This window comes from Hibiscus syriacus, unplaced genomic scaffold (genome assembly GCF_006381635.1).
Source record: "Hibiscus syriacus cultivar Baekdansim isolate YM2019G1 unplaced genomic scaffold, ASM638163v2 tig00112699_pilon, whole genome shotgun sequence".
NCBI classification, from domain to species: domain Eukaryota; kingdom Viridiplantae; phylum Streptophyta; class Magnoliopsida; order Malvales; family Malvaceae; genus Hibiscus; species Hibiscus syriacus.
This window is the reverse complement of record NW_024063387.1, coordinates 508137-522072: the sequence shown is the minus strand read 5'-3', so window position 1 is coordinate 522072 and position 13936 is coordinate 508137. Positions and strand designations below refer to the sequence as shown.

General features: G+C 32.5%; 1 protein-coding gene across 2 annotated transcripts; it reads left to right on the top strand.

Moving 5' to 3' along the window:
- The first annotated feature begins 4393 nt into the window (after positions 1 to 4393).
- Positions 4394 to 8787, top strand: LOC120182617 (serine/threonine protein phosphatase 2A 57 kDa regulatory subunit B' theta isoform-like). 2 transcript variants are annotated; one of them, XM_039187544.1, is made up of 4 exons: positions 4394 to 4616; positions 4794 to 4844; positions 5169 to 6456; positions 8023 to 8787. In XM_039187544.1, exons 3-4 carry the CDS (start codon positions 5239 to 5241, stop codon positions 8374 to 8376), a joined length of 1572 nt encoding a protein of 523 aa, XP_039043475.1. In that variant the 5' UTR covers positions 4394 to 4616; positions 4794 to 4844; positions 5169 to 5238; the 3' UTR covers positions 8377 to 8787. The 2 variants fall into 2 exon arrangements, with proteins under 2 accessions (XP_039043475.1, XP_039043476.1); XM_039187545.1 differs by lacking the exon at positions 4794 to 4844.
- The last annotated feature ends 5149 nt before the right edge of the window (positions 8788 to 13936 follow it).

Sequence of the window (13936 nt, the reverse complement as noted above, 5' to 3'; positions counted from 1 at the left end):
TTGGGGCATCTAGCGTCCAGTTGGTTGTTGCAGTGCTGTGGCACTGACTTGGATCAAGTAAACCTAGCTATATTATATTTCTAATGTTATAATATTAATTATTTTTCTCACTTGAAGTCTTATTTGAGGATATATTGAAGTGTTGGGGGGTACCTTGAGTCCCCCTTTAAAAAATGGCCTTTTTGTCCAAAATAGACTGAAAGTATCGATACTAGCCCAAGAGTATTGATATTATTGGAAAAGTTTCAATACTTTCTACAAGTATCAATATTTTTAAACATTATGGACCGCTTAGTTTTGATAATTTCTGGGAGTTTCGAAACTATGACCCAAAGTATCGATACTCTTGACCAAAAACTCATGAGTTTGCCCAAGAAGAAGAACAAGTTTTGATACTATCCCTCTAGTATCGAAACTCAACCTGCAGAGAGCATAAAATAAGTGCAAAAACTCATATTCTTCAATACCAAAAACCTTAGTGAGGTTCATAAACATTATTAATGTTTTATGAAGATACAAAGGAACATAAATAGGGCTTTAAACATATTTATAACTCCAAAATATGAAATCTACCATGGGAGTGCTTCAAGCTCATACAACTTATTTCATTTCATCTAAATGACTTACATATGGTATAGCTAAGTCAAAAGTGAGTTACCTTTGATGCTAAGTTGTTGGAAACATCAAAGACTCAATCCAAAGTAAGATTTTTCCTCCCCTAACTTTGCAGCTTTCTCTAATCTCTTGCACTAAACAAAACCAATTGTAAGGATTACTAACTATTGTTAGGGGTTAAGAAGGGTTTTAAAACACTTCATAAGGCTAGAAATATCTAAAAAATGGATTAGAACCATCTAATTAAGGAGGGTTTTAAAATACTTCACAAGATTATAAATATATAAAAAATGGATTGGAACCATCTAATTTCTTAAACCCTTTTAAAACCCATTTTTGAGAACTATGGTGAAATGAGTGGTTTAAGAGCTTAAAAGGAAGATCAGTGAGTGCTGAATTCGTTTCTTAAATTGATGTTGCTGGAAAATGCCTGAAGGGAACTAAAGCTCTCACATTTACTTAGAGAGTTGAGGAAGAAGATGAAGAAGAGATAGGGAGTTTGGGAGAAAATACAAAGATGAAGAAAAGATGGAAGCAAAGAAATCAGACGTGAGATCACTATTTATAAATGGTTTTCAGCTTTTGAAATCCTCATTGGTGAAATTGCTATTTTGGTCATCTTGATTTTGGTTGCAAACTAAAAACACCATTTTTAATCTCTATTGGGCTTGCCTGAAGCCCAAATTCTCTTTAATTTAGGTCAAGGCTTCCTACAAGCTAAGGAATTAAACCAAGGCCCATCTCGGGTTAGTTCAATACTTCTAACCCGAGATTCAGGGCGAGGAAGAATAAGAAAAGAGCATGGTGAAGAAAAAGAGAACTCTGTCTGTATGATCTCATGGCAATTAAAGGTTTTCAGTCTTTAATACATTTGATGCACAACTTAAAAATACCCTTTTTTAAGTATTATTGGGCTCAAGCCCAAATCAAAACAATTATACCTTAGCCCAAAACTCATAAATGGTTCCCTTAGACCATTTAAAACCCATTCGGGTTTACTCAAAACTACTAACTTGAGAATCGGGGCATTGTTGAAGATGAATGAAGAAAGAGATGAAGAAAAGAGATAAAGAAGAAGAGATGGGGAATAGAAACCTCCACATCTAAAATAAATACCCCAAAATCAACTTCCATTTTTCTCAATGGTCTAATTACACTTTTAATCCTTTGTATTTTGTCTCATATTCAAAAATCCCTTTTTGAGGCTAATTGGGCCCAAATCCAACCCAATTAAACCCAACGACTTTACATATGAATTTAATTAGGCCCACTTACCTCTTGGATAAACCTGAAACTATTAGCCCGAAATTTGGGGTGTTACATAAGAAGCATGCCATAAACAACTTATATATGTTATTAAAATATATTAATAAATTCCTTTACGATTTGAATGTTTCTAGCTAAATGTTGCATGATGAACATAATAAATTTGCATAAATAGTGTGTGTTATGATTAATTGAGCACATGTAATGTTTTGATGAGTCTGAGGTGTTATAAGCCTAAAATAATTTTGATTTATGTATGTGATATTTTGGGTTTGATCTGACTTTTGAACTTGAAAGAGGTGTTACACTCATCATTTCCTCAAAACTAATCATTTTCATTAAGGAGTAGATGTATAACAAATTGGAGAAATTTGGGATTTGTAATTACAAGCAGAGATGAGAAGATAAAAAGTTTAAGTTTCTAGTGTTGAGGGTTAGTTCGTAAGATTTTTTTTGAGAAAAATAATGAAACAAATTAAAAAAGAATTTATTAGTATCAAAGTTGAGTGGTAAATGATGATTAAAGAGGATGAAAATAAATTGGGGTAAATTACAAATTTGATAACTAAACTTTTATGCGATTTCTATTTTACCCACCGTACTTTCAAAAATTTTTAATTTTCTCACTCAACTTTTAAATTGCTCATGTTTTGGTAACTCAATCTTTAAATAGCTAACGATGTTATTACATGGCAATCTCTACAGAAATGATGTTGTTTTATATCCTATAAAAATAAGGTAAATTACAAATTTGATAATTGAACTTTCATATAATTTCTATTTTACTCATTATACTTTCAAAATTTTTAATTTGCTCACTCAACTTTATAGATTGAGTTTTTTTTGTCACTATGCCGGGGTTAGACAAATAGAAGGTCGACAGAGGCAGTGACAGTGAAAGGGTAAATCGACTGGATTTTGGTCGGAAAGAGAAGAGAACTTCAGAGGTGGCGGCGGTGACGAACAGACGACTGGGGTATCCGAAAATCAATGAAAATCGATGGGAAGCTTTGGTTTACTGATGAACCTTCTAAGGTTTCTGTACGAAAAATGATGGGGATCCTTGACGATCAACCACCAGGGTTTTGATCTTGGTGGCATGACGCACACACCGATAGCAGTGGACGGTCGTTGATGATGAGAAGTTTAACGGAAGAGTGAGCAAAATTGAAGTTTTTAAAAGTACGATGAGTAAAATAGGAATCATATGAAAGTTCAATTATCAAATTTGTAATTTACCCTTATTATTATTATTTGGAAATCCGATGTGGCATGTTTAATATTAAAATATTCCACGTCAACGAGATGTTAGTGATATAAGAGTGGAGTGACAAAAACGTTCAATCCATAAAGTTGAGTGAGCAAATTAAAAATTTTGAAAGTACTTTGAGTAAAATAGGAATCAAATGAAAGTTTAGTTACCAAATTTGTAATTTACCCAATAAATTAATAAGACTTGATTAATAAAAAATGTCGAGGGTTAATTTTTTTAGAATTATGACTAAATTAAAATAAAGTGTTAAAGCTTAAGGTTAAATTTATTATCATGATAATTTTATTAATTATCATATCATTCACAATTATTTCTTTCAATGAAAAAAAAGATCAATTTATAATTTTTATTAACTCGAGTAATCACTATACTTTTTTCATAATCAAAGATGAAACAAACAAAAAAAATACTATAATTAAAAAACTATTTGTATAATTTACTCTTTTTAACAAATGGCCACATTTTGAACTCTTGAATTGAACTAACTAGATTTCATATCTATTGTCCATGACAGCATGACACCCTTTTACAAGTTGGCCGGTATTATAGATCTACCAAATAGTCACATTTTGTTTTTTTTCCTAGGATAAGTACTTGTATTTTTATTGACTTACTTCTAAAAATTAAAACAAAACCCTAATCATTGTCATCTCTTTGGTTGGAGGCTTTGGATTTTTCCTCCGACCCTTAAAAAGAATATAATTAGTATTTTATACATACACCGTTTAATTAGAAAGCTTAAAAAATGAAGTCGAATGATTCCCTAAAACGTCATGCTGTGTATTTTGTAAGAATTTATCTGGCCCATTTAGGTTCGGCTTGGTTTAATCCTAAGCGGTACAAGTGTAGAAACGCATCAAAATAATTTAATTTTTTTGTTTCCATGAAAATTTTCAAGAACCGAAAGTAACCCATTTTTCCTCTTAAGCTACAGATTTTGTTAATCAAGAAAAAAACAAAGAAAATAGTTATAAATTGGCTGGGGACCAATGCTTTAAACCGTGTGTTACAGTTGTCCATTAATGGCATGGTAGCTGAATTGGAAAAAAGCATATACCCAAAACAAAACATTCAACATTACATCATGGCCATAATGTTTATCATCACAAAACCTTCGTTTATTTTATTTTATTTTATTAATTACCGAAATTATCAGTAGTACTTGATAGGGTACATGGACTTGCTTTCTTTTGTCAAACTTTTTTTTACTAAATCTGTATAATTTTTAAATGTTCTCAGATTTTCCATTTACGGGTTGTGATTAAGCCGGTAAGGTTCTTGTATCAAAGTTGCTGCTTGTGTTTCACTTTGTTCCTCTTCCCCCCTTCTCTCGTCTTTCTCTTTTTTCTCCCATGGCCCAATGTAAATTCAGAAGAAAAGAAAAAGAAAGTTAAAAAAGGGGGAAAATCTAAAGCTTTCTACTTTCTTGTGTTCGACTTCTGTTTCAAGTTATTAGCTTTCTGTAAGTTTCAAGGGCTCTCCTCTCTTCTGGGTTTACTTTTCTATGTTGTTGTACCTATCGTTGTGTAATCTTCTGTTTAGTTTATCACTTTTTTTTATAGCTCGTACGTGTGTGTGTGTATATTTGTTTCATTTTTTCTGTGATTGATGCTGGTTAGCTGTTTTTCATAAAATCCAGATCCTGTCATCATTTGACCCAACTTACTTTGGCTGCTGATTTGGGAAATAGGTAACAGGAACCTACATAGAAACCTGGAGCTTTTCAATTCTTGAAGTTTGTAGTTTTGCTTCCAGTTTTAAGAGGATTTTCCCTTTAGTTTCTGCTGAATTTAAGTCAAAAGTTGTTATCTTTCTGTTTCATGGTTGTACTGAGTAAATGAAGTTGTCAAATTTCTGTATAGGATGATTGATAAAAGCAAGAGTTTTTGCTTTGATACATGCTTTCGGGTTTCTTCAATTTTTTATCCTGATAAAGGTTTCTATTTCTGGGATATTTTTTAGGGTTTTCTTCCCTGATTTTGGATTTGAAGTTACCTTCTTTTTGATGGATTAGGTTATGCAGTAAAGGAAATTGAATCAGGGTTGGTTTATTGTGGATTTGGTTCTTTCTTTTGTTGTAAGATATGATCAAGCAGATACTAGGCAGGCTTCCTCGCAAGCCATCTAAGTCGTCCGAGAATCGTGAATTTGGGGGTTCATCTGCTCCTCCTTTGAGTAATCCCTCCCACTCAAGAAGCAGCGATATTTTGGGTAATCATAGGCTGCTAATCGACAATGCTCCTCTTTCTGGCCCTTATTCTGCTCCTACTTTCGAATATAACCATGGAAGTCGGCTCGCCCAAGTTGTCGATCAAAAACTTAACAGGAGTTCCGGGACTGCTCCATATGAAGCTCTACCGGGATTTAAGGATGTTCCTAACTCTGAGAAGCAAACCTTGTTTCTTAGAAAGCTGAGTTTGTGTTGTGTTGTGTTTGATTTCTCGGACCCAATGAAGAACTTGAAAGAAAAAGACATCAAGAGGCAGACATTACTTGAGCTTGTGGATTATGTTAGTTCCGCGAATGGAAAATTTGCTGAATCTGTCATTCAGGAAGCTGTAAAGATGGTGTCTGTCAACTTGTTTCGACCCCTTACACCACAGCCTCGTGAAAACAAGGTGCTAGAAGCCTTCGATTTGGAAGAGGAAGAGCCTTTGGTGGACGCTGCATGGCCTCACTTGCAAATTGTATATGAATTCCTTCTGAGGTTCGTGGCATCTCCCGAGACTGATGCGAAGTTGGCCAAGAGATACATTGACCATTCTTTTGTTCTTAAATTACTAGATCTGTTTGATTCTGAAGATCCAAGAGAGAGGGAGTATCTAAAGACAATTCTGCATCGTATCTATGGCAAGTTTATGGTGCACCGTCCATTTATCAGGAAAGCTATTAACAACATTTTCTTCCGTTTTATTTTTGAAACGGAGAAGCATAATGGGATGACCGAGCTTTTGGAGGTTTTGGGAAGTATAATCAACGGGTTTGCCTTGCCACTCAAAGAAGAACACAAGTTGTTCCTTACACGGGCATTAATACCACTTCACAAACCAAAATGCTTGCCGATGTACCACCAGCAGTTATCATACTGCATCACGCAGTTTGTCGAGAAAGACTGCAAACTAGCTGATACTGTTATTAGAAGATTATTGAAGTACTGGCCAATTACTAATAGTTCCAAGGAAGTCATGTTCCTTAGTGAGCTGGAAGAAATTTTGGAAGCTACTCTGCCTGCTGAATTTCAGAGATGTATGGTACCTTTGTTCCGCAAAATTGCACGATGCTTAAGCAGTCCACACTTTCAGGTAATAGCCTTACAAATTTCTCTACATTCCCTATTGTGTGAAATGCCCTTGTTGATTGTTTAATCTGTCCACTTCTAACCTGCTGAATAAAGTCAATGAAAGAATAGTTTTTCCTTCTCGCTCTTTAATTTTATGTTCGGAACAAAGGTCTTCCATGATCATCTCTCATTCAAACACGAGTTTCTGCTTTCTTTTGATAGTAATTTGTGTCGGCCTTTTCAATGGTTTTTATCCGTTGCTCCCAAATGAGATGATTAAGATGATAAGCTGTATGTTAGAAAATTAGATCTTTATTTGCTGCTATCTGTTGTACACTGGTCTATATATGCTAGAGATCACGAGAGCCTAATCTTATGTTGCTCCAACTCTTCATTTTTCTTGAAGTACCATGTCCAAACCTGTATCTGATGCATATCTGAACATAGGTATGGGAATCTGATGCATATCTGAACATATCCGTGTCCGATACTCACACCCTAGCCTGAGTAACATGGACCAAACCCGTGCTGGTTTGGCATAGATGAAGTTATGAATAGACTAAGCCAAATTTTCTGGTCGTGCCTATGCCTGAAGTTTTTCTTGTAAGCGAGAAAGTCTAAATTACATGGTCCGACAATGGAATTGAAATATATAGGTTCTAATATTAGGCACTTCACGCTAGCCTGCTTCATTTCAGCCAAAAAAAAATGGTAGCCGACTTCTTATTGGCATAATTGTCTAAAATTTGTCTGGTTTAATTAGCTACTGAACATGCTGACAAACTCTACCGTATTATCTTTTATAGGCTTGAAGATGGAAAATGATTGATGTTTTTCTCTTACATCAATAGTTGATACATCTATGAACCTATATATTCCTTTGCTTCCGAACTTTTATAGTTTGAACGATGAAGTAAGTTTTTTTTTTTTGGTAGCAGTTTTTTCTGTTCTATTTGAAATTTGAATGTCCTATCTGCTTTTGTGGACAAAAGCAGAGGTATGATGGCATTATTTTCAGCATTTTGAATTTCCTTTACATACTAACATTCAGAGGTTTATCGAGTTCGAGCATATATATATATATATATAGGTCTAGTTTCAATGCTTCATAGGTTTATTAGAAAGTGTATATCTGGTTTCATACCACTCAGGTTTTAATTCAAAGGACAATTACTTTTCCTTTGGCAGGAAGGATATGTATCATGTGTGATTACATACTAGCATTACGAGGTTTCGAAGGCCAAGCTATATGCATGTGTTTAATACATAATGGAGATCTTCTATACGTACTAAAATGAACAATAACAATACTCAATGCCATGCTAATATAGTTCAATGGCAAAGACGACCATGTAAAAACAACTTTTTGAATGTGTATTGTTTTCCTTAATGAGGCCTTTGTTCGGCAATTTATTGTTAAAGCTTATTGTTCCCTGCTTACACAGGAATTTGGTTGGCATAGTTTTGTGTAAAATTCTTGTTATCGGTATGATATTTGAAGCTTTTGGTCGTGACATATCTTCTTAAAATATTCGGTTTCATGCAATGGTTTTCCAGAATTTCTGATCACCAATGCTTGGTTTTACAGGTAGCGGAGAGGGCTTTGTACTTGTGGAATAATGATCACATCGAGAACTTAATTAGACAAAACCGCAGAGTTATACTGCCCATTATTTTCCCTGCCTTGGAGCAAAATGGGCATAACCATTGGAATCAGGTTGTCCAGAGCTTGACGTTGAATGTTCGCAAGATTTTTTCCGATTCTGATCCGGAACTATTCGAAGAATGCTTGAACAAGTTTCAAGAAGATAAAGAAAAGCTGGAAGAGACCAAAGTGAAACATGAATCCACATGGAAGCGCATAGAAGAGATTGCCGTATCAAAAGCCGCTGACAGTGGACCGGTTCTTGTTCCTCTTGTTTTAGCCTCCGAAACACCATGAGTCCACCCATCGTAGATTGACCTGACACTAGTCAAGTGTTGATTTCTTTCATTGTTGCTGCTGCTGCCACAAGATGGTTCAAATGCTTATAGAAGTCAAGTACTCGATATTAAGCCATCTTTTGCACTGAAAAGTCTTGAGTTGGCCTGGCTAGTCCCTGATGGTCAAGATCATTTTGGAAGCATCGAAGTCGAACTCTTGTTACGCATACAAAGCAAATAGAAGTTAGTATCTGCTCTCTATGCTCTTTACCTCTTGTTAAGAGTGATGTTTTCCAGAATCACACGAACCATCTACAGTCACAGGTAATTCATGTTTTTAATGTTGGTTTTAATTGTTCCTCACTTCATGGCATTTCTTACATATATATATATATGTATAATCTATATAGCTTATCTTTGTTTACAAATGAAAACTGTTCTTGGTGTGTCCGTGAATACAAATATTTTTATGAATTTGGATGGATCTATATGGAGCTTAATTTCTTGGTGCGTAAAAGGTGTAAAACTAAAAGTTTTACAATGAAGTGGATCCTAACTCATATATATATATATATATATATATATATATATATATATATATATATATATATATATATATATATATATATATATATATACTCCATCATCAATCAAACCTTCACCGATTGGTCCAATACCCCTTAGCTCGAAGGATTCCGAGCCGACACTAATCGGAGGAGACTCTGAAAGAAGGGCCTGTTGACTGGAGAAATCGTTATTGATTCTGCCCGTTTGCGGGGAGGATAAGAAGTAATAGCTCGAGTAACCTTATGGAGAGTTGCTTGTGGAAACTGGTGCCTGTTTTCATGGAATCCATTGAAACAGCGAAATGGTTGCTCTGCATACAATATGGCAGATTTGTGGACTTTGAGCGATGTGTTTCATTGACTGTATTTGAAGTGTTTGTTCATGATCAAATATCATATATTTATTGGTTTGAAGTAAAATGCTAAAGGTATTATAATTTAATAATAATGAGCAGAACAAAAAGAATTAAAAGTATCAATTAGGAAGAAGTTTTAAATTTAGAGAACGAGCATTTAAACCTTTTAATACAATATAATTTTGGAAAATTCTACGATGTTCGATGAGCACGGCTAATGATGAGCCCATTAATTTAATTTATAAAAATTTAAAATTCTAATGGTTGTATAATTATAAATTAGTTAAAAAAAATAAAGATAAATGGTTTAAAATAGAGGGTAAATTATACCAGTGACCACTTAACTATTGCCCCTTTTTCATTTTGGCCACTTTTTTTGAAATTTTATCAATCATGTTACTCTTCTATTCAAATGCATTCAATTAAGCCACTCATCTTTTTTGAAACTAATTGTGACAGTTAAAATATTTGATATAATTACATATTTGATTATTGTTACTTATATATTCTATCAATTTGGTGTTAATTTTAATTTATTAAAATTAAATATTATATAAAATTATTAGATATATTTATAATTTTAATTTTTTATAAAAGTATTTTGAGAATAAAGTGTTGACTAAAGTATAAAAAAATTAAAGAATTGATTTTAGGGTAGAATTTACAAAAAGAATTGCAGTAAAAATTCAAGTTGAATAAAATATAGGATACATTAGATATTTAGTCACCAAATTATTCGCGTGGTTTCGTTTTAGTCACTAAACTATTTGTTTTTTTTTTCAAAATCATCACTGACGTTATGTTTTTGTTTTCATTTTGATCAACAATCGTTAAAAAATTAACAGTGATGTTAACATGTCATCGTAAGGTAATGCCACATCATAATTGAAAAAAATAAAAAATGTCAAGTCAATAGTTATGTTAATTTTTAACAGTAGATGATCAAAATGAAATCAAAACCTAACATCAATGAAGATTTTGAAAAGCAAATAATTAAAAAACCTAACAAAACCAAACTGATAGTTAAGTGATTAAATACATAATTAATCTTTTTTTAGTTGAGAAACTTTCTCTACCAGTGATAATAAAAAACTTTTAAAATTCATATTAATTTGGAGTAAGTATAAGATGATATACGTTCTAATATAACTCTCAACCATTTAACTGCATCCCAGAATCCAGAAAATTAAATGATTTATAATGATAACTTTTTTATTATTATATACTTCATTTCTTTATTATTATCATAATTCATTGTTTTGTGATGATAGAATTTCTAATAATTTTATAAAGTACAGAATGAACATATTACATTAAAGTAAATATAAAAGCTATTGTTGAATCAATATTTATATGTTGAAAGATATAGTGCTTGGATTGATAACGACAACGACAGGGTTAATGGCTAAATAATACTCCATGTGTATATCATTATTATATGATAGAATAAAATCAATTCTTTTTTATTTTAATTTATTAAAATTAGGACCAAATTGATAGAATATATAAGTAACATTGACCAAATGTATAATTATACCAATATTTTAACTGTCACATGAGCTTCTCCATTAAATATTAACGGCAAGTGACTTAATTCAATGCATTTAAATAGTTGAGTGACCTGATTGATAAAATTTCAAAAATGGTAGCCAAAATGAAAAGGGCAATAGTTAGGTGGTCATTGATATAGTTTACCCTTTATTTTAAATAATTTACCTTTAATTTTTAACTAATTTATAATTATACGTTGAGCCTTTTAGAATTTTAATTTTTTTATAAATTAAATTAATGGTGCTCATCGTTAGTGGTGCTTATTATACTCATCAAACGTAGAAGAATCGTCCTATAATTTTATGATTATTTAAACTATCTTACTTGATTTTTTTTATAATTTTGTATTTAAATTTTTATTTTCACTCTATATGATATATTTCTTAATACTTTATATTAATAAAATAATCTTTAAATTAATTTTAGAGGTGTGCACGGATTAAATTACTTCAGTAGTTAAAAAAATTATTGTTATCTTAGAGGTCCTGAATTCAAGCACTAACGATTACAGAGTTTAAGCATTCATTGTTAAATAATTGAGAATCACTAGAACAAATATTACCAATCATTCTAGATTAATTAAAATTTTAGTGGTCAAACTCGAAGAATCAATAATATAATATATATTAATTTTGTGTCAACCTCTAAAAGAATCAATGATATAAAAAAGTTAAAGTTATATATTAATTTTGATATAATATATAATGTGATACATAAAATTTGATTTTAATAATTAAATTTTAATTTATATTTATATTTTCAGTTGCTCGTAGTAGTAGTACTATCTAATTTTAGTATTCTTAATCGCATTAAAAATCATGAGATATTTATATAAAATGCATTCATATAACTTAGTTCTACATATACCTTTAAAAGATCGAGTATTGGTCAGATTGGTTAACTTTTTGTCTTTATTAATATGAGGTAAGTACAAGGTAGTATCTGTTCAAAGATAACTATCAACCATTTGACATTGAACGCTCACACTCTTGACATTGAACGTTCACACTCTTGACATTCTTAGTGCTCGAACCCAAGACCTTAAGGAACAATAACAATTCTTTTACCACTAAGGTCACTTGGTTCGTACTAGATTAATTAACTTTTAAATACTCATATTTGTATTAAATACAATGACTTTCTTATCATATTTTGTGGGAACTTGGTTATCTTTTAATAAGTTTATATTGATTGTTGTTGCTTCTGAACCCTTTTTGCGATCGTGCATATAATTGAATCTTTGAATTGAATTTACAAGTCTTTTAGATATGATAAAACTAGTTATAATTTGACGCTTTAATATAATAACCATGTTTTTTTTAAATAATATAATAACCATGTTGAAAAGCTTGATATTCCATGAAAAAAATGAAACTTTGAGTGACTTTTATCATTTTGTAGAAAGTGTTATGTTTTTTTTTAGTTTTGAAGAATAGAAAGTTCTATGTTAAAGTTAAGAAATGGGTTCATCAAAGACGTGTGATTGATATTGTAATTTGATTTCTATATGGTTCTATTAGGGTTAAGAAGTTTGATAATATTTTTTAACATATTTAATTTATAATAATTGAATAATATTGTAATCACCTTTATCTATCCCAAACATAACACAATATTTGTCGTAGTCTGTGTCGCGATAGTCTTTCGAGAGGGTCCGAAATTGGGCTTCAACTTAAAATAAAAATATTAGAGTCGTTACCGATCATTTTAAAACGAATTTAGGTGGATCAGACACCATCTTACCTGATCTGCGTTTTACCAGAAACGTGTCGGGTTCGGGAGTCGGTTACGGTCAAGGAATGATTAACACCCTTGAACCACCCTTTCGGTATCAATTAATTTGTCGGTCAAGGAATAATTTTAAATTATTCATTCTAAACAATAGGCTAATTCCCATTAAACCGTATCCAAGATCTGATTTCAGTTTCCTGCCTCCACATTCAAAATTTTCTTTGCACTCTGTGGAATTATATTGTTCCGATAGTATCCAAAGAAATGGTCAATAGCATTATAAAAGAAAAGATCCAATCAGCAACAAACATGCAACTTACAGTTTCAAAGAACTTGATACCATACTCATCAGCAAGAGATTGACCCTTGGAGTTCGGCACAGCCCTTTTGCTCTAATCCATATTAGCTTTGTTTCCGACCAGTACCTTGTTGACATTGTAGGTTGTCCTCTCCATTCTTCTCTCTGCATTTGTCGGGTTTGGTAGCACGATGTGTGGAACCTCTGTTATTTTTTAGTGTCCGGCGAAGGTGGCGAGCCACATAGTTCTCAAGAGGCACAGTGGCCTGATCAACCACCAGTAACAGTGCTGCAAACTGATCAGCCTTCTAATGAAACCGAAAACGAGAGCTTTTAGGAAGTGGGTATGGCAATTAAAGTAACATCCTTATTCTCCATCTCTCCCCCTTTCCCATTTCTGGTGGCCCCCTTAAAAAGAAAAAAAGAAAATGGGATTTTGTTTGTTAGTTAGTGGGGTAGTGGTGGTTGTTGAGTGGTGTTTGTGAGAAACGTGGGAATGGGGTAGTGGGTTGATTTGTTTTTTTTTTACTTAGGCTTTAATGGGTGTTGGATGCTGGGCCTGAATAAAAATTGGGGTCTACAGCTGTCTTTCTTTGCACATTTTTGTGTTAACAAGAATAGGGCAAAGAAAAAAAAGCACAATCAGTTTTTGTCTGGTCCTCTCAAATGTGATTGAGTTTCCTGAAATTGGGTCTTTGTCTTTTTCTCAGTTTAAATATTTTGACATGAAAATTCTTCCAGAAAATAGTTCCTCGCTGTCGTGAGCTGAATGAAATCGAACTCGTTAGTTTTTGTTGACAGATAGCCCTTATCACCTTGAGCTATGTTGTAATTTGATTTACCTCTGAGTTGAATGTAATCGAACTCGAAGGTCTTTGGTTGGCAGATAGCACTTCTCGACTTAAGTTATGCTGCAAATCATGTGCCTTAGAGATGTGTGTTGTCGAACTCGAAGGTTTTTGTGTTTCAAGAGAAACATTTTCAAAGGTTTTTTTTTCCGAGGGAAACGATTTCAAAGGTTTTTTGTATTTCAAGTTAAACGATTTCAAAGGTTTTTTGTATTTCAAGTTAAACGAT